The sequence below is a fragment of the Crocodylus porosus genome, unplaced genomic scaffold (genome assembly GCF_001723895.1).
Source record: "Crocodylus porosus isolate Cpor-Errol unplaced genomic scaffold, CroPor_comp1, whole genome shotgun sequence".
NCBI classification, from domain to species: Eukaryota; Metazoa; Chordata; order Crocodylia; family Crocodylidae; genus Crocodylus; species Crocodylus porosus.
In genome coordinates, this window is record NW_017728935.1 from 113967 (window position 1) to 137273 (window position 23307).

General features: G+C 49.7%; 1 protein-coding gene across 1 annotated transcript in view; it reads right to left on the reverse strand.

The window, feature by feature from the left end:
* Positions 1–2996: 2996 nt before the first annotated feature.
* RASSF5 (Ras association domain family member 5) overlaps positions 2997–23307 on the reverse strand; it is a 35985-nt gene continuing 15674 nt past the window's right edge. Inside the window, exons 2-5 of the mRNA XM_019546523.1 lie at positions 9843–9956; positions 6946–7243; positions 4728–4843; positions 2997–3201 (exon numbers count right to left, since the gene is read on the reverse strand). Coding sequence (XP_019402068.1) covers positions 3049–3201; positions 4728–4843; positions 6946–7243; positions 9843–9956 — 681 coding nt within the window. The 3' untranslated portion in view covers positions 2997–3048. The remainder of the gene's footprint in view (positions 3202–4727; positions 4844–6945; positions 7244–9842; positions 9957–23307) is intronic.

Below are 23307 nucleotides of genomic sequence, written 5' to 3' on the forward strand. Positions count from 1 at the left end.
TATTTGTAAGTTTAGAACCATGACAGCTTTATTTGACAAGAACAGATTCCCTTGAAACACTGTGCAAAAGACAAGCAGATTCCACAGGAGGGCGCAAAACCATTTTAAACGAACTGGACCAGAGCGAACTTTTGCACCAAGTTTTATTGGCTTGCTTGTTTACACTGTCTGTATGGGAGGGACGGGTTTCAGAACTTTCAAAAAAGCTGAAAGTGAGTGGCATTTAAAAAAAAAAAATGCCATAGGTAATTAACAGGGAGTAATAAAAATAAATTACAGCATTGCAAAAATGCATTTCACTTTGCCACAGAAGCTTTGCTATTCCAATCTATACATGGTATTTTACATGTTTTACAGTGGACATTTAAAAAAAAGAAATTCACACGCATACTAGGCAACACAATACTAACCAAAGGCACTGCCAGCAGTATTTTGCGCTTAAGGAAGGGGCCTGCGTTACCACCATGAAGGCTTGGTTTCAGGACTAACCTGTTCTTCTTATGCCCCAGATCTTAAAATAAGAAAAACAAGAAAAGAAAAGAAAAAGCCCCCCTTTCTGCAGGAGGTTTGCAGCAGCATTCACGGTAATTGCATAAGAAGCCATGCCTTCTACAAAACGTCAAAGACATGCTGGGGTCCCAGACGGGGGGAAGTCACTGAAAAACTAGTAAAAAATCCATAAAACTTCTGACAACTGTTAGCCAGAAAAATGACAAGGGCTTCTGTTTTTTTTAAAAAAAAAAATCTGGATCTTGCTTCTCAGAACTAGTGGTGTTTTACAGTGTGCTTCCTTCTGCTCCGTCGAGATTTGTACAGTGCTTTCAAGTCTATAAGTGCTAACTACTTACCTACCTCACCATGGCCTCGTGAGGTAGTTAAGCATTTTGCCCACAGAGCTTTGGATTTCTTTATGCTCCCTTTAGGCTGCCAGAGGTCACCCAGGATCCCCCTCCTGGCACTGTGTTCCCTGGCATCAGACTGGTCCAGACGACTGGCTGGAGCCTACGCTGGCGCTATGTGGCATCTCTGCTATTGGCGAGCTTGCTAAGTGGGACAGTTGCTCTCTCAGGTCTTGGAAACCCAAAAGCACAAGCCCCAGGTGCATTCACCTGGAGGCAAAAATGTAAGGATTCCTCCCTTCCCCCTGGGAGACATGAGCAGCCTCAGCCCAACAGTACTTTAGGAAAGGGGTGGGGTGGGGTGGGGGAGAAATGGCAGGGCCTTTTAGAAAAGCCCTTCCCACTGATGGGCCTCATTAGCTTTAAGTTTTCAGCTTAAAACAAAAAAAGGCACTGAGGTAAATTTGAGATTCTTGAACTAGACTTCCATCGCTGTTGTCATCCAGCAAGCCGGGCCCCTGATCTGGAATTGCTCCTTCCTCCTGAACAACATTAAAGGGACACTTTAGTTAATCAAATCAGACCAAGTCCTTTCAGATTCTCTCTCTCTCCATGCCATTTTGCACTTCCCCCACTCCTTTCTCTTTCTTCCTTATTACCATGTCAAAGACACAAGCAGAGGAGGGAGAGCGTGAAAGGGACTTGACACTCAGATTTTACACTATGTGCAAATGCTGGAAAAAGTCACCTTTCAGTTACAAGTTGTAACTGTAAGATTCATAAGTTAAAGTTTTCCAGGCAGAGAAGTGTAAATAAGTTGGTGTCCCTTTAAGATGCTTCCGACTTCACTTTTTAGCCTAGAGCTGCGCTGCAGCATGCGGGGCCGCCTCGCCTCCAGCTGCAGCAGAGCCCATGGGCACCAAGCTAAGCACTTCTCAGGAAGGAACATGCATGTGGCTGCCAGTGATGAGCCTTGAGGCAGGTCCTGCTATATTCTCCCAGCTCCGAGCACAGAGCAGGGCAGGAGGCCTAGCTGGAAGGTGGGATGCTGGGAGGATGGTGAAGTGCAAGGGATGAGTGCAGGGAGCAGAGGTAGTAAACGGGGGACAGAAGAGGGGGGAGTGGGAGGCAAGCAGCAGGAGACAGCAGGCTAAGTGGGAAGGAGACCCTCTGTAGTACAGCAAGGGGCCGCAGCAAGCTGGGCACAGCTCCTGGTCAGAGTGTGCTTTGTGCTAGGAGGAGCTTTGAGCCTATCAGCACATCTGGTAGTTATGGCTGAGGGTTTGGTACAGAGCCATTGTCCAGTCTCCCACACCTTCACCAGGATCCTACTTTTCAGATGGAAATCTGTACAAAGACTGGTCCCCCTTTTTGCTGCTCAGGAGCCTGGCAAGGCAGAGAATGACCAAGCTAAACTTTGGAGAACACCTGCTCCCTCCCGCAGACTGACTGGCCCAATCAAATAGTTTCCTCCTCCTCCTCCGACTGACTCTTATTTAAAAAACAAAAATTAGTCTTTCCCTAGAACAAGCATTCCCTAAGTCACAGCAACATCTATAGGAGAGACTGCTGTAGAGCTGGAGCCTTCTTGGCATCCGATGACCTTTTCAGTAGGTTTTAAAAGTGTGCAACCATCTGTTTGGCATCAACTGCAGCTGCAACTTCCACATGGTCTGGTGCAACAACCCTCCTTGCTCTGCCTGCAATTTCCTGCGTGGGGTGCCCTGCCACTGGAGTGACACAATACACGCACACATGCACGATGCATCCACAGCACCTCAGAGCAAAACCAACAGGCCGGGTGTTGGGAGATGGCTGAAGGAAGTGCCCGAGAAAGCAATGACTAGGTGTCCCTATTTATTTAACATTGGGCAGTTACTGTGAAGTTTCTCCGATTGGTGATCCGATGCAAGGAATGAAAGCTAAGCAGCAGCTGTATTTGGTTTGTTGAGGGCCTACAGATTTGAAGCATAGGCTTTCTGTTCTTTGACTGGCTGAGGTCCAGCAATAAAAATCTGAGAAGGAAAAGAAATGCAACACTTGTCTCTGGGTGGCATGCATGCCAGTCCTCAGGGGGAGAGACAGAGAGAGCGAGAGAGACCAATTTGAGGTGTCCTGAGAAGTGTCTTTTTTTTTTTTTTTGGTTAAAAAAAAAAAAAAAAAAAAACTACCTAGCTTAGTCTGATACTGCATGTGCTTTCCGTGTGGGTTATCCGGGCTTTCCTCCTGCTTCTTTCAAGGTCTGCTGTAGTTTCTGTTTAAACCTGCCATACTTGCTCTGTACTTGCTGGATTTTGTCCTTTTCCTCTTTGTCCAGTATCATTAAGAAGTTCTGTAGTTCTGGAATGGAGAATGCATCCCACTGCAGACAAAGCAAAGACAAGCAAAAATGAGCAAAGTTTCCCTTAGCTATGGGCTGGGGTTTCTAGTTCCTCCAAGTCTGCACTCACAACTGAAGGGAGTGAAGGGAAGATGTTTTAAGTTACCTCAGTTTTACTTATGCCTCATCTCAACGCCTGGAGATGGAGCGCCAGGATTCTCCGGTACAACACCCCCCCGAGGGGCGAACCCATCAGGGGACTGCAGTCCCAAGCAAAACCCAAGTTCTCCGGTTGAACGTAGACTTTTCCCCAATGAGAGAGGGGTCAGGTCCCCAAAGGGATGGAGACAATAGTGCCGATCACCCATGTCCTAACACCGAGGGACCGTGAAGTCCCCCACAAGCAGTGGAGCCAGCAGGGATCAATCTTTCTTATGATGCTCTCACTGAATATCACATTTGCAATGCAAATGCTTTAATGCAGCAGCCTGGGAGCCTGGCTGTCACCTTGCATGCAGAGTTGGGCTCCGTGCAATATCACACAGGAATATTGGGCCAATGTACGTAGCAACTTTTATTCTCTCTCTCTCTCTCTCTCTCTCTCTCGAGAGGGAGTTGGCTGTGTCATCAAGGCAGAAGAGAGGGCTGCATTTCTGTTTGAGGCATGCTCTTCGCATCTGATGAAGCAAGCTGCAGCCTGTGAAAGCTCCTGCCTCTCTGAACCAGTTGCTCTATCAGGTGCCTCCCTGCCATACCTCCTCTTTCACACTGCAGCGGAGGAGCTTTTTTGGCACCACTGAAGTGTTCCAGCGTGTCCAGGGCGTATTTGGTAGCCGTTCTGGTCTGAGAGAAAAAGCAATGCAAAACTCTAAAACGCGGGGTTCAGCGACGATACCTCTTATTAAAAAGGTATCGTCGCTGAACCACGCCGTTTAAAAGTTTTGCATTTCAGATATGCGTCATGCACTCTTCTGTCATGTGGGAGCCAAGAGTGCATCTCCTGTAGCTTAACTAGCGGATTCCCATGGTTTAATCAGCCTGTCTCTGAGTTGCCATAATTGCAGCTGAAGCCTTAAGTGGCTGTGGATTCATTACACTGCGCATCGCTGACCTGACCCCTCTCAAATTAAACTAGTGGCTTAGTTCTGGCAGCATTTTAGTTAATCTAATCCTGGTGGATGAACCGTGAGGCGGCCTAGCTTAGCTCCATAAACAAACACACGCAGATTATCGTCTCAAAACATCAAACCGGCCTCAGCATTTTTACAGCTTAAATTTACCTTTGTTCTCAAAACCCAGGGCAAGTTTGGAGTAACAAAATGGAGGGGGTCAAAGGTTCTGAAAAAACACAGGGATCCTTCGATCAGCTTAATATTCCCCCCCCCCGCAAAAGACAGTTGTCCAATTCAGCATTTTTGGACGATAGAAATGGTAATGCTATCGCTTGTCCCCCTCCAACAGGGCTCCTGCTGCAGTAAATCATACAGGTTTGTTTAACACCGCCACGGTTTTTTGTCAAGCGGTTAACATTTGTGCAACAGCCAAGTGACAGCGAGTCCTAGACATACCTCAACTTCCCCCGTTTCGTTTTCCTTCAGTACAAAACTGAGCACATCTGTGTCGGGGCCAGCCAGCAGCCGGAGATACAAGGGGTACTCTGTTAGAGAGAGCTTCTGGAAGAGAACTGCGAGAGAAGAGAGAGATTCACAATGAACCTTTGGAAGTGAGGGCAGAGCAACGGTCTGGAAACAACATCAGTCTTATGGCGTCTTGAGCCAGACTTCAGGACTAAGGGCCACCCTAGGGTGGCCTTTCTCCAGGGGACGGGCTTGTAAGGGCCAAGGCAGCACCAGCTACTGATGAAGTTGTTAGAAATGCATCAGATGCCAAGTTGCCATGTAAGATTGAACATGAATTTGTCTGCAAAATGAACATGTTGAACCGGTGCAGGTATACAGAGTCCAAGCATGGACAGGCTTCACCTGTACAGCCGGTGCCATTCAAGCTAGTAGCCTCATGCAAACTCCCTTGTTGCCAGGGCAGCCCATCCACATCAAGCACTTGTGTCCTCAGCCTGACTACACTCCATCTCCTTCCACTTCAACCTGAACATACGACCAAGCTTAATGGATAGTCCTCAAGGTCATGGCTCTCAGGACTGGGTGGCTGAAGCGAATGCAGCCCACAAAGCCTTGCCAGGGTGCTTAAATAGGTGCTTGATTTTCAGAAAAAAGGTGGATGATCCAGTGTTTCCCTTGGTGTCTCTGGGCTTCACCCTTCTGAAATTGGGCTGCTTTTTTAGGCTCCCAGACTAGGATTCAGAAGCTTAACTTTAGGCAGCCGGTTCCAAGTCTCAGGCTGAGCGCAGGAATCACGGGGCAAGGAGAATTAGAGAAGATAAGGAACAGCGAGACTCCCTCCAAATTGCAATGGGTGTGGGGCATCCGACTCCTTTGGGGTCCCAAGTTATTTTACCTTCCAGCTGATGGGCCGAGAACTAATCTATAGAGCCAAAGTGGTGCAGCTTCTGGTGACAGTGCTCCCGCTGCATCGGTGATGGCGGACTGGGGAAATCGCGGGAGAGGGAAATGAGGTGACAGTGAACAGTGGGGCTGGAGAAGTCAAAGTGGGGTGTTCATTAAGGCCAGCTTCACTCTGTAATGACACCTTAACACGAGCTCCTGTTTGTAAGGGCAGGTGCATCGCGCTACCGGGAAGCAGCATCTCCTGGTTGCCACTACCCCACCTCACGCTCCGCAAAAGGTGGCCATCTTTGCATCTGCTTTGACACGAGACCCCGTAACTCAAGTCTGAGTGCTTGAAATTAGATCTCATCTATGCACCAGTAAGCTGCTGGCACAGGCATGAAATTAATATCAGCATGTGCAGATTGAGTTTTATCCTTGAGCAAGTCCTACTGCGGTAGCCAATGAGGGCCAAAACAGAGATGTTCTTACCACACAGGGAAAGACAGTAAAAGTTATCCGGGATTTACTGTGCTACAAAACACTGTCTATACCTGGCAAAGGTTTTTTTTGTCCTTCATAATTTTTACCATGTATGCGCCTTTCATCCTGAAGCTCATGCACTCGTATATACACCATAGGCAAGACAGCAACTGCTTCCCCTTTCACAGTGACATTGCACTGAGTCGTGAACATGACTGAATTGTGCAGCAAGGGAAGGAAAACTTAATGGGTAGAGCAGAGGGAACTGGGGTCAGGCACACTTGGTTATCTACCTCAGAACGGGGCCAGGACCCCAGCGTTTAACACCCCTGGCTCCGACAGAACGTGGGATCTGCAGCGATAGTTAGTTCAGGTCAGGATGGAAGGCCATGGGGCAACTGTGGCTCTTCCCGGGCTAGCATTTTGGCAAGAACATCAAGTAGCATGGCAGCTCTTCTCCTGGGAAGTGCTGCCTATGGAAATTCTGCATCTGGGAATGCCAGGCAGGATGGGCCACATGGTTAAAGGCACCAGAGGAGGACTCCAGAGAGACAAGCGCCAGCTTCCTTCAAACCCCTTGCGACTAGGGGCAGGATACTTCATCTTTCCTCCAGTTCTCAGTTCAAAGACAGGGAGAGCAACCTTCCCCTTTTCACCACTGTCACCTGCCCTGTCTCTTTAGGTACTTTGGGACTAGGACTCTGTGCAGTGACCTGCACAACAACACAGAATAAGAACCATTTCCAGCTGTGGCTGGGGGAGGAAGCAGCTGAGATTTCCCAAGCTGAGGAGGGGGGGACCCGTCTCTGCCACTAAGACCTCCCGGGGGTGAGCTCACCTTGCCCGTCTTTCTGCATCTCCTTGAAAAGTGCAAACTTCTGAGGGTTGTCGACTACCATGAACTTCTTCAGGAGCCCCTGGATGACCTCGCTGACTGTGGTCGTGCTGCTGATGTGGAGCTGCTTGACAGCATCCAGCGGCAAATAAAACGAAGTCCTCTTGTCTGTCATGTCGGCCATGTTCACCTCCTTGAGGGCGTCGTAGATGGACTGCGGCCTGATCCCTGCTGGCACCGTCACAGGCCGGCGCAGTTTCAAGTGCACTTTAATGAAGCCCGTGTAGGTGCCATCTTCGTTCTAGGGTGAAGGAGATAATCAAAGTCAAAGCTCCAGCGAGTACGCTCATGACAGGTTTGCAGCTAATGCCAGCATCTTTTTCCAGCTGAATGGCCTTCAGGAACACTCAACACAGTAGTAGACCCTGTGGGCTTACGGCAGGGACAATTTTCCCTACTGCTTGTGCAATTAACAGCTTGAAAGTATCCTATTAGTCATGTTAAAGTAACTAGCAATTTAGGGTCCATCACTACAAAATTCTTCCTGATCCTTGCTATTCAAGAATTTCCTAAAATTCTTTCCAGCCTTTTTGCTGTCTTCATATTTAAACTGATTGTGCCCAAAAAAGAAAAAAAAAATCTGGAAAAACAGCATTAAAAACAGCACGATTTGCAACTGCACTTCTCTCTGCTTTAGCTACAGATGGGTTTAGAAAGTGTTTCTTGGCATGCAAACTTTGGACCAGAACTCTGAATTGCAGATGCAAGCTGTAATGCTAAAAATCGGAGTCTAAAACGGTGGAAAATTCAACAGATTTCAAACCTGGATAAAGGACGTTTCCAAGGGATCAGCTGCTCTCTTGTAACCTCCACCATCTGGATCAAAGCTAGAGATAAAAGCCTTTTCTAGCTCCTTGCAAAGCTATAAAGAGAAATCTAATCCCAGCTAAGCAGACAGCACCTATGTGCCAGACTTCTGCAGATCTATAAAACCATCTGGAACAAAATGTTCAAGGTGCTGGAATGTGGGTGCCCTGCGTGGTGTGAGCTAATGGCTACCGTGACCCGAGGTGGGATTTTTTTCTCCACAGATCAAGGGCAAAAAAGATTTGCCATTTGCCTAAAAAGAAAATGACCCGCACAAACTCCATCAAAACCCAGGCTACCATTATGCTGATGTATGGATCAGAAAAAAAAGTCAGGAAGCAGGAAAAAAAATTCATTAGACACCCCAAACTGGAGCGGGGCTCTTCCTTCCTTTAGTTTCTATCCACCCCAGCTCTAACCAATGTCCTCATGTAAAAAACAGGCTCCAAGTTCGTTTGCATATAATAGCAATTGCAAAAAAAAAAAAAAACCCGCCCCTCCTGAACCAGTTAACACCTGAATGCTGCTCTCCAAAACGTACGTTAATTCTGTTTTTCAGAAGTTCCTTCCTTCTGATCTGTAACAGCTTATGGAATTAGCTCCTTTTTATTAGGTCCAATTTGTGAAACACTCATTTCCTCAGACTCCCCATGCTCATCACCGGGGCTTCAGATTTGTAATTGTTTTTCCCCCAAGCGGCAAACAAGGCTGCAATCAAGGGCTAGAACTGTAGACAAATTAATGACGGGTTCCACAACATTGTTGAAAAGTTTGACGGCGACACGTGTTTCCAGAAGGGCCCAGCCTCTCCAAATACGCTGCGAGACAGCTGCCGAACTGGAGGGTGCTATTTTACTATGACTCATCTGAGCTAGAACAATACAGCCCCATCTATTTGTGGCAAATCATTTGCTGGTATCTGCTGAACACAGATTACTGGGCAGATTTTCCCTCCTAGCAAAAAAATAACACATTAGCTCAAGAACAGTCATCTGGATGGCTGTGGGGCTAACACGAAAGGGCCCCAATTAGATACAAGGCCAGTGAAAGAGTTTCAGGCCCTCTACTCCCACAGGCCAGATCAGTGGACTTCAGATAATGTCCAATGTGAACAAGTCATTCATTTGATTTGGTGGGACTCTGGTCAGGCCCAAGCAACACCAAAAGCAGCAAGCGATTCCCACCCCACACATGCCCTGGCCCCAGTCGGCTGGGAACCACTATCAGGACCAAGGGGACTCGAAGTCACGTCATTTCATACCGCTGATTCGTGTCAGCAGGGACCCAGGCTTCTTCTCGGGGTGACCTGAACGGCCAGCTGGTCACGCAGGGATGTGCTCAGGCCCTTTGATGAATCAAGATCTTGCTCAGAGGGTCGCAAATTCAAAAGCTTTTGCAACTCTGGAGCCTAAATCCCACTGACCCCCAATAGGCGAGCAGGATTCAGGAGTCTAAGTCATGTCAGGGTTCACCAGTGCTCCCACTAGTATCAGAGTAGCGCCCCACACTCCAGGCACAGCGGTGGGGCACAGACACTGCTTCTGCCCCAGGGAAGCCAGGCTCCTCTCGCACAGGCCCACCCACACGCAAGCCCCCTTGGATCCAGCCTGCAGGTACAAGCCCGATTCAAACGCCCCCCGGTTGCAGAGCTGATCAGACCGTTTAGATTCCAGCCGCTCTCTCGAGTGTCTCAGGAGAAAGCCACTTGATAGCACGAGTTAACACAAACACCACGTTCAGGCTTCATTTTCCACAGTAGGATTCAGATGCAAGGCAAGCAATCCCTGTAGTGGTGACCAAAGCAATTACTGCCACAGCTAGTTACCTGCCATTCGTCTCTGCAGTCTAGGCACCCCCCCCGCAGCAAGACCCCTGTGCTGCTACTGTTCAGCACAAATCGGAGGTTCTGGACACGTCCATGGAGCGCGATGCCCCCCTGCCGACGGCTAGAACGAGACCTCCTTCCTTCGGTCAGGCTTAACAGCCTGCTGTCAATACTTGAAGTCATATCAATGGATAAATAAAATACATACCAGCTTCATCAACAGGCAGCTTTTGACCTTTGCATTGAAATCATCAATTTTCTGCTTTAGCTCCTGGACGGTGAGAGGCTTGTGTTTTTCTTCGTCGGCTGGTTTTGCTACAATCTGAAAAGAGAAATAAAGCCTATTTAATGCCTCGTTTTGTATACAGGGCTTTGCCAGCCCAGGGCACCTTAGAAACAGGATACGTATGGCACAGTATCTCCTTTATGGCTATACAACGTCCCACAACTGTCTACTTGCCTTCCGTCCTAGCGAGAGCAGTTGCTAGCGTTCCGTGTACGACAGAGGCTCCAAACACACGATTACTTCCCGCAGTACTTACTTTCCACTGTGGCGGGGAAATTTTGCCTAAAAACACGCAAACAACTTCCTAAGTCCCCTGCAGCACTTAAGAAGAGCTGCGGAAACCGTTAGGTTTCCTTGAAGAAGGTGTCTAGAGCTTTGCCCGGGGGGCTCTTAAACCAGCCTGGAGCTCGCTTTACCTCTTTCTGAGGGCTGGTTACCTCCACTTGAATATTTCTATCGTTTGAATTGTTCCAACTCTGAGCCTTAGAGGTCCGAGCTGTCCCTCTGGGAAAGGCGATGCCTGCCACGCAGGCGTACGGTGCAGGAGGGACCAAGATCAGAGCAGTCAATAACAGGCAGACAGATACTCGAATTCCAGCGAGCAAGCACTTCAGTGATTTATTGACCCACAGTGCTCTCCGTGGTTTAGTGACTAGCAGGCAGTGGCTCCTATACACCGATCGATGTTCAGACTAGAGAATGGACCAGATACTGGGGGCTCCTGCTCTCAGTGGGGCCCGTGCGCTACCACCGTACCTGTTTTGCCTGTAAAGATCTCGGTCTGCAGCCCGCCGGCCACAGGAGGGTGGGCCGGTAACATCTGCTGTTGCCACGCAGCCCCTGCCAGGAGCACGCCTGGGATACCGCTGCTGATGGCAAGGGAGAAAAGAATGGCCGTCTTGAGCCATTTCCACTGGCGCTGCTGAGATGCAGGCGCGGTTTTATTTAAACCCCGCCAAGCCCTTGCACTGCAAGCATCAAAAAGACATGCTTATAGTGGCACAGGGTAAAAGCCTCCGTGCAGGTAGGGAAGGCTCCGCTGGGAGAACAGAGCACAAATAAATAAGCCTTCGAGCCAGCAAGTCAGCACAAGGGAGCAGGGGAGTCACCTGCCTTTGGGCAGCTGGTGGGCAGGAAAGTGCTCTAAATAACCCCCTGTTTCAGAGACATAGGTTACAGCCATACCGGTCTACAAGCAAAAAGGAATCAGAACTCGTGGAAGAAGTGGTACCTTTTATTAGACAAACTAGATCCCTGCCAAACAAATTCTTTATTTGCAAGCCATGTGCCCAAAAGCTTGCAAATATATTTGCAAATACCTAATTGGTCTAAGAAAAGATTTCACCTCCACCACAAGTTCTGATTCCTAAGTAACCCCCATGTGCAATCAATAAAATGCACGTGGCGTTACGCAGGAATCCCTCAAGAGCCTGGGCATCTCCGCTCTGAGGCATTATGGGCACAACAGTGGATGTATCCAACTGGTCGTCTCTGGTTCGTTCTGTTGTGAAATTATCTAAGAGCACTCTGCAAGCAGTCACTGAGCTTTTAGTGAAGACATGTTACTGCCCCAAATTTATGGGCGAGGAAACCAGGGCACAGAGAGATAAAAGAGACTTGCCCTAGGCTATACAGGGAGGCGATGGCAGAGAGGAGACTAGAAGCCTGCACCCATACCCCTGCTTTTCCTTGCACTAACAAAGCTGTCAAGATAGATGGGTACCACATCACCCACCTGCACACGCTGTGGCTAGGAGCCATGTCCTGTTTTTAACATGCATTGGGAGCGGAGCAGGGGAGGAAGCCGCACATCCTGGGGCACGGCCTACAGCAGGTTCGCAGGATGCAAGGCTTGTGATTATGCTGCTCCAGTATTCCTCGCATCCCAGTGTCCCCAGTTAAGACCTAGCCATTGCCTTACAGCTGAAAAAGTGAGACCGTCTAAGCAGAAAGCAGCCACCAGGGCCAAGGCCTCATAGGCAGGTCACAAATAATCCAAGCAGCGCATTCACAGCCTGCGGAGGAAGTCACACAGCTGCACGGGCAAACTGAGGGATGGGGCGTCGTTTCCCCTTTCATAGGTTTTGGAGACTTGCCTTCCAGGAAGCTAAACTTGCAGTCAGCTTCAGTGTGTAGGTGGGTTCAGATGCAGGGCTTTTATGTAAATGCATTCATTAGTCAGTAGAGACAATTGGAAAACACCGGTAATCAAGTCCCATCGCAGACGGAGACGGCTGCGGGGAGCTAAAGGGGAACATAATTAGGGGTTTGAAGCATTGGAGCAAAAAGGGAAACAAACACTGTGGATCCACCTGTCACAGCAGGGAGGCACACCGCAAGGCCTCAGCACCTTGCAGAGGCAGGCTGGCAAAGGACCGGAGTCGGGGCCAGGTTGGATACGGACCCAAAAACATGGGTGTTCACGTACGTCACTGTTGCAGTCATCACTGCTATGCTGATTCACACCGTCCTGAGGACCTGGCCCTCTGGGTCTGTAAATAGCCTTGGAAACCAAGTGCAGAGACCTCCAGGCAAACACGAGGTCTGCTGGCTCGGGGCGGGGGGGAGCGCTGAACCACGGCACATTAGTGCTGCGGGGAGGGAGAACAAAAGCTGGCTTTCAAAACAAGCTGCCGTCTGCTGGGAGGTTAACGGACTCTGGAGGAGGCTGATGGGATTGAAAGGTTTTGTGCAACCCTGAAATGAATTAAAATCCACAGGTGGACAGGGAAAAATCTACTGGAAGAAAGTGGACAGCGGAGTAAAATTCAGAGAGAAAAACCAAACAGTGCAGTAAAGCACAGCATGCCTTTAGGCCTCCTCGTAGGGAAATCACCTACGACCGGGCCAGTACAGGGCTGGCTGCATGTCTCCAAGGCCGTAGGTCACCGTGTCTTAAATGAGGGTCCAAGTGAACAGTTATGTTCGTCCTACCCAACTCTTGCCTTGAAAGCACCCTAATTCCAGGGAAGGCTGAGGTTCTGCAAGTCAAATTGTGGTGAACTATGCAAATGGACAGGTGTACAGTTATATTCTTAAAAAAAAAAAAAAGAAAAATGCTGCCTGCTCTTTGAAACCTCTTGCTTTCAGCAATCGTACAAAAAAGGTCATCTGGACATCCCTTCAAGGACTTGCACCTTTGCAGCAGAAGAGCTGACAGTCGTATCCTGTAGCCGCATTTGTTTAAAGCCAAGGACCTGGGTAATGTATACCCCTAATATCCTCTGCAACTCTCCATGGGATGGATAAGCAGATCTCATGCTTCAAGGCACCTCACTGATGCAATGTGGAGGTCAGGAAGTAATCCATCTCCCTTGTCCATGCATAGTGTTGCACAACTGCAAACAGACTTCATTTAGGAGCTTTTGCGTGGAGGCAGAGATGCAGACCAGCACCCAGCCATGCAGGTCCTCAAATGGGCCCAATGTAGATCTCACTGAAGCCAAAGGAAAGACTCAGCATGGGCAGGAACTACTCCAGGCCCCCATTTTTCATTGCTGTAGCAACTAGCACCTTGCACATCAGTAGAAGCAGCAAAGGAATAATCACCCCTGATTATAAGGATGGGGAACAGAGGCACAGCCAGATCCAGTGATTTGCCCAAGATCACAACATGAGTCGGGGGCAGAGCCAAAAATTCACTCCAAATCTCTTGAGTATCCAACACAAGGCCTTGCTTTCTTTCCATCGCTGTTCTGATCAGCATAGCAATGCCTATGCCCTAGCCAACCAATTCACTGGGTTAATAAAACTAATTAATTTTATTCGTGTGCTCAAGGGCAATTTTCTCTTCATTATGGCGTGTAGCTTTGGTTGCAGCCCAGCGTCTTTGCAGAGGGGTCTTCAGTTTAATCAAGAGCCAAGGATAAAACCTCCTTTGATAACAAGGCCGTTGGAGCGCAAAGTCTGCCGCGCTGCGAACAAGTCCACGCGCGTCTTGGAACATGCCCGGGGAGGGTCGCGCTTCACACCGCAGCACGGGCCGCAAAACCCCTTTTCCCGAGATCGGCGCATGGAGATGCTGCCTGTGCCTGCTAGAGGGAATCCTGTATTTTACGTGGCTTTGCTCCGAAGGCAGCATCGAGGGAAAGCAAAAAGCATTGAGGGACGTGCAAAACCCACAGCCCCGAGCAAAAACTCCGCAGGGCAAGCAGGGTTTCTTTGCATGCGGTCCCGTTCGCGAGGGATTACCCAGCAGGCAGGCAAAATACCATTTCAGCTCACTGCTCATTTTCACTGCCTTCTGCGCCTGGATTTAACTCGTTCATTGCCACATCCTCCCTTGTCCCACCTGGGAGCTAGGTACCCCTCCAACAAGGGAAGAGATGCAGCTCAACTCCCTTTAGGGTAAATGGCTTCATTAGAAGCCAGCGGACAAGCACAGGCCTCCGGCTGCCCAGAAAGGAAGAACATGGCTCTCTTCACAGGAACTGAGTGGGTTTCAGTGGGATTTCCCCACGGGGTTGGGGGCCTGGTAAGAGGGGTTGCAGAAATGCCCAGCCAGGATAACCAGCAGTCTTTGCCATTTCTGGGCCTCAGGCATGCAGCTCTGGGAACCCCAGTGAGTCGCACGTGCCTGGGACAACAGCTGGGCTGGCCTGGCCTGCCGTCCTCACCCATGCCAAAAGGGAACAGGGCACAGGAAAACCTTGGACTGGCACCCGAACGGCTGTGCACGTGCGGCTGGAGCGGATCTAAGCCGGGCCCTGCCGGGCTTCTAACAGAGGAGCAGGAAGCGTGCCCGTCTCTCTGCTCCCCGTCACCTTACCCCGCGTTACCATGGAGATACTGAAGCCGAGGGAGCCGAGGGAAGAGTGACAGGCTGGGTAACGAGTTGGGGGAGAGGAGGAAAGGTTGCGCTCTGGGAGCTGGACCTCGGCTTAATGAGGACTGGAAAGCAGGGAGAGGCTGAAAGACGCTCCAAGAGGCACAGGCTATCGCCATGTTAGAACAGCAGATTCAAGGGGCTGCGGATGCAGAAAACCCTTCAAAGCTGCAGAGAGGAAAAGCGCTGGAGAGAAACAATCACCCGTCTCCTAAAAGCCCCCCAAACCCCTGTTCATATCAGGGCTTTGCCGTGTGAGCTACCCCTGCACAATCCTTGTCGATGCCCGGAGGTCCGACTGATGTGGCTGCAGCTCTCGTGGCGCGAGACGGCTTAGGCCAGATTTAGCCTAATTGGGGTCTGGGCAGGCAGACTCCCGAGGCAGCCTGCTCTGCTTGCTGTACCCTGTGCCATCAGTGTTTCACTTAAAAAGGACCATTGTGATAACTACTGACATGCACAATACTTAAGACCCATGCCGAGCAGAACCCTTCATGCCAAGTGGGCAGTTCATCAACGGGTAGGACCGGAGCCATCAGGCAGAAAAGGACAGGGCTGGCATTTTTCAAACGCAATCTTCGTGGTTGAGATAAGTGTCTTCCATTTAAATTAACAGAACACGCGCTCCTAAATCCTTTGGACATCTCAACCAATGTATGTAGTAGCAATGTCGATGAAGCTACGCACTGACTTAACCTTTCCACCACTTTCTCAAGCTCTGCTTGCTTTTCTCTTTCATGCTTGTGAAATTGTGCAGCCTACTTGGAGGTTTTACCAAGAACCCTGCTGTCCTCTATTGATTCAGGGATCAGCAGCAGCTGTTTTTCTGAGTAATGTGCCTCACATCCTGTCCCGGGTAGATGAGCAACAGGATCAACTCTGGTATTCAGTCCTTGCCCTCTAATAAGATTGCAAGGCAACAACTTGCCCACGATTGCATTATGAGTGAGCGTCTTAGCCAGGAACGGCATTCATCGGTCCCAATTCTTTGGCTACATCTAAGCTGGATTTAAAGGTGTGATGTTACACAAGAGCTGCGCCGCTCCCCGCAACGCACGTCTGCTAAAACTCTCAAAGGCAAACGTATTTACTGATCAAGGTCTCGTCTACCTGGGGAAAGGATCCGATAGTTACACCAGCAGAGCTGCAGCAGTTGAACGTGCTGTGCAGACGCTCGCGGTGGTAAATTCGGATCTACGTGGCGTAACCATGCTGGTTTCAAGTCACACCTTGAAGAGCAGTAAAACTTCTCCATGAGGTTAGATCTAAGACACTCCCGCCAGATCGTGCTCTCCTCCCAACACACACAGAGACCGAAGCAGTCAGACAGTCGGTGTCATTTGCCTTTCTATCGATCGCGGTGCTGTTCTCCAGTGAGAACATAAGATGTGTGCCAGCCCTTAAAAACTCCCTAAACCATCCCACAATGGGGATGCCACTTGCCAGAGAAGCAGCGCAGTCTCCAGCAATGTGGTCGCTGCTGAGGGGATGCCCATGCACTGCATTTAACGGCAGGCAAAAGGCAGGTGCTAATTGCTGCGCTTTCTGGAAGCGACACGGGAGTGCTGTTATTGGGCATCAAGTCAAAGAGTGCCACTTTGGTCATTCGCATCCCGTCTCCAAACCAACTCCCCCAAGCCTCGAAGGAGAAGACGGCTAATTCCATGCCCAAGTCCTGCTTTTCATCTGTTTACCGTCAAATTTAGCAAGCTGCTCGTGCTCAGAGACGCAGGTTAGTTCTGAATATTGCCGACAGCTTGTAGCACTCCCTCTCCAGAAAGGCAATACGCAGCTTTTACTTCCCTGCCACACCCCACCCACACCTGCACAACTTGCTATTCCAGTCTCGATCCCTGCCCAGCCCTGCCAACACGCCTCCGCGCTGACCTGCCCTGCAGCCTTCAATTCCAGCTGTGTCCTGCCACCGCTCCCCCCGCGTACCCCAATCCAGATGTGCAGGGCCAACCACTTTCCAGGCCCGCGCCGCACAGCTCTGCCGTCTGCAATTCCAGTCTCTTCCAGCACAACCCAGTCCTCGTTAGTCATCTCTGCAGTTCTGGGCTCCCACCCTCTCCCAGTTTAATCACAAAGCCAAGTCCACGGCTGGAAGGCCCTGCACGTACAGGGGGTACATGCCCAGCCTAATGGAGCCATGCAGGTCTCTCATCATTTTCTTCACCTCACATGAATTGCACATGTTTATTAATTGTGCTGCTGTGCTGGATCACGGACAGGACTGAACCTAGCCACTGGACTGACTAGTAAACGGCAAGTCCCAGGTCAGGGCCACAAGTTTCCTAATTTTTACAAGGCTGCTGTTTTTACCACTTCCTCCTTTATTGGTCTACATCCTGTTTGAACTCTCTTCTGTTAAAGCAGAAGAAAAAGACCGAAAGATGCATGGATCTGCAGACCAGAAACTATGAGCCATTTCACTGATGGCCCTCTTCTTAAATGACTCACGCAAGAGTCTCAGATGGCTTGGTCTTCAGCCCTGAGCGCATAACGAAACCTCCTAGCCGGTTCTGTACTTGCATGTCTTTACTGAGATCAAAAATACCCAGCTAAAGATTTGTGTGCTTTAAAAAGGGGGGGGGGGGGGAAATCAAACCAATGAAACCTCTCTCCTCCCTCTCAACGATGGGTTGCAACAGGTGGTTGCTGTGTGGACTCCAGTACCAGTTTTCAGTCGTTACCCTCCCATTAGAGAGCACTTGTCCCGAAGTAGGGGGAGAGGTACAAACAGTTCAGCCCAGAGCTAAGCTTTTGGTTTACACTTGTCTGGACGCAGGTCAGAAAAAGTTAGCGTCCAAAACTCCCCCTACCTTTTTCAGTGAAGAGACATTAAAACAACAGTTTGTTCTGATCCTCTTAAATGTCTTCATTTTGACTATCCATTTGTTGACTTCACCCTTCATATTGAAAGAGTGAGACTAGCATTTATTTGTTCACACCTTACAATACGATAGTGTGAACTGACTGAGGCACATGCTGAAGTCTACGTAAACCTCCAGATCAGCTCTATGCACACACAAAAAACGGTGGTGTTGCATGCACGGACAAAAACCACTACTTACCAGCTCTAGCATTAATTTGGTATTTTAGATGAGCTTTCTGGCCAGCTTCCCTCATTAAAACATGGGGCAGATCTAACCTTGAAACATCAAGCCTTTTGCAGGTAAATCTGACTTCAGGCTCCCCAACCTTGCGCACTGTACAAGACTGGCGAGCCTGCGACCACCTTCGGTAAGTCGTCACGTAACAGGCGGCTTCTTCCCCCTTTCAGACAGGACTGCAATCAAAAAAAGAAACCTGGCATCATGACAACTTAGCAAATATGGGATTTAGCTGCCTCGCTGTGTTCTCTTGGGGGTCACTTAACAAGTCACCTTGCATCTGGTGTAGAATTAATGTGTTCTTGTTAAACCTGCGGTGCTCAGTGGCAGATGGTTTAACTGTTTCCACTGCTAACTAGCAACGAGGGGTGCACGGACAGTAAAACAAACCTGTTTCAGAAGCAAAAAACTGTCAGCCAGCAAGAGACACTTCTATAGCCCTGAACGCAACGAAGGGCTGACACTTCTCAGCAAACTTCGTACCGAGTTTCAAGCTAACTGACATGCAATGTGGGTTGACCAAACCCTAAATTAGACCAGTGCCCTTCCCTCGAAAAGCTGCACAACTCAACCTCCACAGAGGCCCTAGAGAATACAGAGCCTTTTCTTCCTGTGCTCGACATCAGAAGTGGTGCAAACCACAGACGCTGCCGTTTCCATGATACCAGCTTTGTAAAGTGGGCTTGAAATGTCAGAACCGCTCAAAGTATTGCAGCTCAGATTGTAAAAGGAAAGCTACCCTGTACTGATGATGTCTGGGGCTGGACACACGTTTTCAACAACGAGAACAGCAACACCACACAGTCGGTGAATAGTCACCGGAAAATTTTACTCCTATTTCATTGGCCCTGTTCACAGCAGATGAATTTTCAACTCATATGGAAAGGAAGCTTTAACATTTCCTTTCCCTGCACGATTCACACCAGGAAGCAGGTTTTAAAGGAGAGTCATGTACCTCCAGTTCAGGAACAGGCAGCATCTGCTACGCAGAGGGTATCAGCTAAGCAAGGAGTGGCAAACCATGGTAGATCAATACAAAAATATAAAAACCAGAACAAAATGGCTTGGACTCCCCCCATCATGAATAAGTCTGTGGAAACCGATCCACTGGGGACGCTTCGCTCAGACAGAAAGGGAAGAAAAAAAATTAGATTAAGTTTTAAAATAATTTCTTAGCTCTGAAAAGATAATGTAATCACCGTACCTAATCAAGGGAGAATAAGCCATTAAAATGAAGTTTCTGGGAAATCCTAAATATAGTAAGGAATTAACAATCGCTGACAAATCGCCCCGCCTGATACCCTCAGAACGAGACTCAGACCTGCAAGCACAGAGGGAAGCGTGCTCCCCCTTGAAAAAACTGGGAGTGGGGGGCGAGAGGCATGAGGAAATCAGATTTTTACAACTATTTTCAAGTTAATTTATGATGGTTTGAGCACGCGTTCACTCCAAGGGGGAGCATTTCTTTGCCCCCGTGAGAAGTTTTGCTGAGGTTTCTCCGCAGCTCCATGGGGGCACGACAGCTGTTGTTCACCACCTGCAGGGTCTCAAGCCACAACCGCGTGGATTGTAGCATCCTACCGCTTGGGCGTAGCTGGGGCAAGGGCTTGGGTTTCAGGTCAATCTCCAGGACAAGGCTGCCCCTCCCAGGCATTTCCTGACACGCGGGAGAGCTGCCGGACACCTGCTGCCCCCCCTGCTAGGAGCCAGTCCCCAGAGCAGGTGTCCCAGCCTCTTTTATTTACACAGCTATTAATACCGAAGATGCCATGCCGGGTGCCATAAAAAGGCCCGGGAAGTTCAAGGGCCTGTTCCCTTAACACTCTCCCGCTGCTGGTGAAACTAAAACTGGAGGATGCTCTGAAACAGGTGCCGGGCACAGGGTCCAAACACCACCCCAGAGCTAACACCAGCCACCCAGGGACTTGCCCCAGCACCGGATTTGGCCTCGCGCATCGCCTCCAGGGAACACTTCTCGAAGCGTCAGTCACCACATCGCAACGGGGGCCTCGTAGGGACGGATTCGGGATATACATGCTCCACGCTCAGGCTGGCCATGATGGATAGCAGCAAAGATGCGGTCTGAGTTTAAAGCAGTTCAAGTCCAACCCCACATTTAACCCCGGCTGCCAACACAAACTTGCCAAGTCTTGATAGCCGCCTTAACCTGTGGCATCTACCCTCGAAAAATGGCCATCTAAGCCTGCACTGTGGTGCAGTTGACTTTGGTGTTTATGCAGCGTGTGCCCAGGTCCAGAGACTGATGGACTAAGATCACACGGTTTAGGAACAGAACCACCAGACCGAGACTGCAGGGCCTCCTGTCTGAACTCTGCAGCCCTGGGAGACTCGTTGCTTATCAAGTAGAGAGGTAAGCAAGGAAACGGGATACTTCATGGCTCTAGCAGAAGCTTCCTCATTATCCTTGATGACTGTTTCAATTGCTGGGTAATGAGACAGCTCAAACATGCACAGGTTTTTTTCCATGAGGGTAAACCTCCCTGGGGAACGAGGCAGAGTCAAGAGCAGAATATGGCTTGACCTCCGAGTTAAACCTGCCTGAAGGCTGCAAACCAATCTTTTCCTAGCAGCACTGTGCACGCTCCACTGGGCACAGAGCTTGGTACCATCCAACAAGAGATAGGAGGATGGTGACAAACTGGACCTGCAACCAAAGAGCAAAGCCACATCAGGGCGCTCCACAGACTGCGCATGAAGAGTCACTGTGCAATTTCTGCAGTAAAAAACAAAGTTGAAGCAAGGTAGAGGGTGGGACCAAGAGGTGGCACGCCGAGACCCAGCGTCTGGGAGGAGAAATAATAGCTCTGCACATGAACCTACAACAGTCGCTCGTTCAGAGTCCAACAAAGTCCTCTCTCTGGTCTGAAAGCCTCTTATAGTTCTTCACCAATCCACCCAGCCCTCCTGTTGTGCAAAGTTTCTGCTGCAAAACATGCAGTTCTTGCTGAAGAAAAGAGAACAGAAGCTATTAACCATAAACCGTTGCCACATTTCCTGTTTGAGAGAGACAGGATGAGACAAGCTGTTAGCAAAACAACCTCTCCATGCTTCTCTGCCCGTTCACACACCAAAAGGATATTTGATGAGGGGCGGGTTGCAAAGTACCTTGTCTGCCCATGTCCCAGCCCAGATTTGGGACAGTCAAGTGATAAGGATTTGCTTATCCTCCAGCCTGGAGGAGGACTCTGTGGGCAGGTTAGCTTCTGTGACCAGCCTCTGCCCACCAAAAAGTCGTACTACAATATTTCAATCCATGACAGTCAGGGTTTAAATGCAAGCCTGTGCTTCAGGCATATAGGCTGTAGCCATGTTGGTCTGAAGACATAGGCAGACAAGGTACTTCGGGTAAACCCAGTATCTTTCATTAGATTAATTTGGTCTAATGAAAGATATCAGGATTTACCCAAAGAACCGTGTCGACCTGTGCTTCAGTGGCTCCAGACAGCACGCTGCTAATCCCTTCCTGGACAAGCAGGCTACACTCCTACAGCTCCTGTCATCCCAGGATCTCAAAGTGCTTTACAAAACACTAGTCAACACCCCCCAAGTCTCCCTTACAGCCAGAAAAAAAAAAAAAAAAAAGACAACAAGCAAAACCGGGTTAAACAACAAGCTAGTGGACACACAAGGCAAGAAGCAGAACCCATAAAAGTTCCTGAAACCACCACTCTGTCCTCTAGAGAACAGTCCTGCACTTCGACGTGATGCTTTAGCATTTCACGGATGTTAAGAGATGCTTTATTACACCTGCTTAAGACGCAGCCTGACCTGAGAATAGTGAAGAGAAAATCACTGGTTAACAAGTAACTGTAGGGCTGCCACGGGACAATCCTAGAATAGATGTTTCTGCACACCACCACCTACCATCCTTCTCCACCCCCTCTCCCAACACCACCTGCTCGTGGGAAGGAGAAGACGGGGCGATGTTCACCCTACTCGCACTCCTGTCCCACCTACGTAGCATATCGAAGGGAAAGATGAAACGCTACTGAGAGAAAGCGGCGATACTGGTATCTACACAGCAATGCCATGGAAGTGGCATGCCTATGGCAATCCCCCCCTGGCTCTTGCAAGCTCTCACTTGCATCACTGCTGTACACACAGCTGCACACACCCTTCCCACTGGGTGACGTACCGGAAAGCATGTGTCCCTCGGCCAAGGGGGAAGACAGAGCCATGCCTTCTGGGTTGTACTCTGACTCCACCATCGACTTGTTGTCAGAGTTGGCTGGCTTTACACACAGACCCTGCACTGGTTTAACAAAATCGGGTTAGAAAATCTGGCGCACAGCACCGAAGAGACACAGTTCAGTTGCAAACCTGGGTTACGTACTGCTTAGCTCGCCAGTTTAAATGCACAGCTTTGAGTTTACAGGCTAAACAGATACAAGCTAGGTCTGAAACTGCATTGCGTCCACGTGGGACTTTGCAACGGTTTCATTAAACCTGTTTGCAAACAAAGTGAAGCCTGCCAGCTCAGAGCGCGCCTGAATTCCCCCACCTTCCAAACAGCCCGAGTCCAGCTGGCGCGATCTTCTTTTGAGGCTGGTAAGAAGCGTTCCCTGGACTCGAGCCTCATCTGGCACAGGGGGAGGCAGCACTCAGCCAATTAAAACCTCCCCAGAACCAACACGCGGTGTGCTAAGAGCTACGGCTCACCAACAAACAGCGTGCCTCACTCCACATGGCTGAGGTTGCTGACACAGGTGGCTGATGTGCTGGTTTGCCAGGCAAGCCTTTTCTTTGCAATGCTGCATTTCCCTAACGAGTCAGAAGTCTGTGATACGGGCCACTAAATGGAGGGGGGTGGGAGAAACACCCCCCCACCCGCACAGGTGATAAGGAGTACTGGGCCACGCTCCTGAATGTCAGTCGGCAAAGTGGGATGCTGTTTATTGCCTTTCAGGGGTGCTAGGGGGAATTTGCTCCCGGTCCAAGACAAAAAAGATGCTCTTGCCGATCAGTGGCCTTGGAAAACCACCCTGGGATCTTAAAAACAGATGGAAAATTCAAGCTACCCTCTCTCGTCACTTGTTACAGCACCACCTGCAATGCAAGTCCTCCCAGAGATTTCAGAGGATGCCACCGCCAGCAGAACAATGCATGAGGCAGAAGAGAGCCCGCTGCTGCCAGACACACTGGAGTACCACCTCGGGGCTACGACTCCAAGGCGCGGCACGAGAGAGATAAGCGGAGCGAAGAGTTGCTTCTCAGTCAACGGCAGGGAACGTGTAGGTACGGGGCACTGCAGTTTTGCTCTTGAGAAGCTTGGTGTGAATACAGAGCGCCTGCGGGAAATGACAACCACGTGCTACCCTGGGATGACTTCCAGTGACCAAGCTGTTATGCGTCGACAACACAACACCCGTGACAACCCAGTCACCACCCAGTCACTTTGCCCATTTCAACCTTCACACGCTTTGGT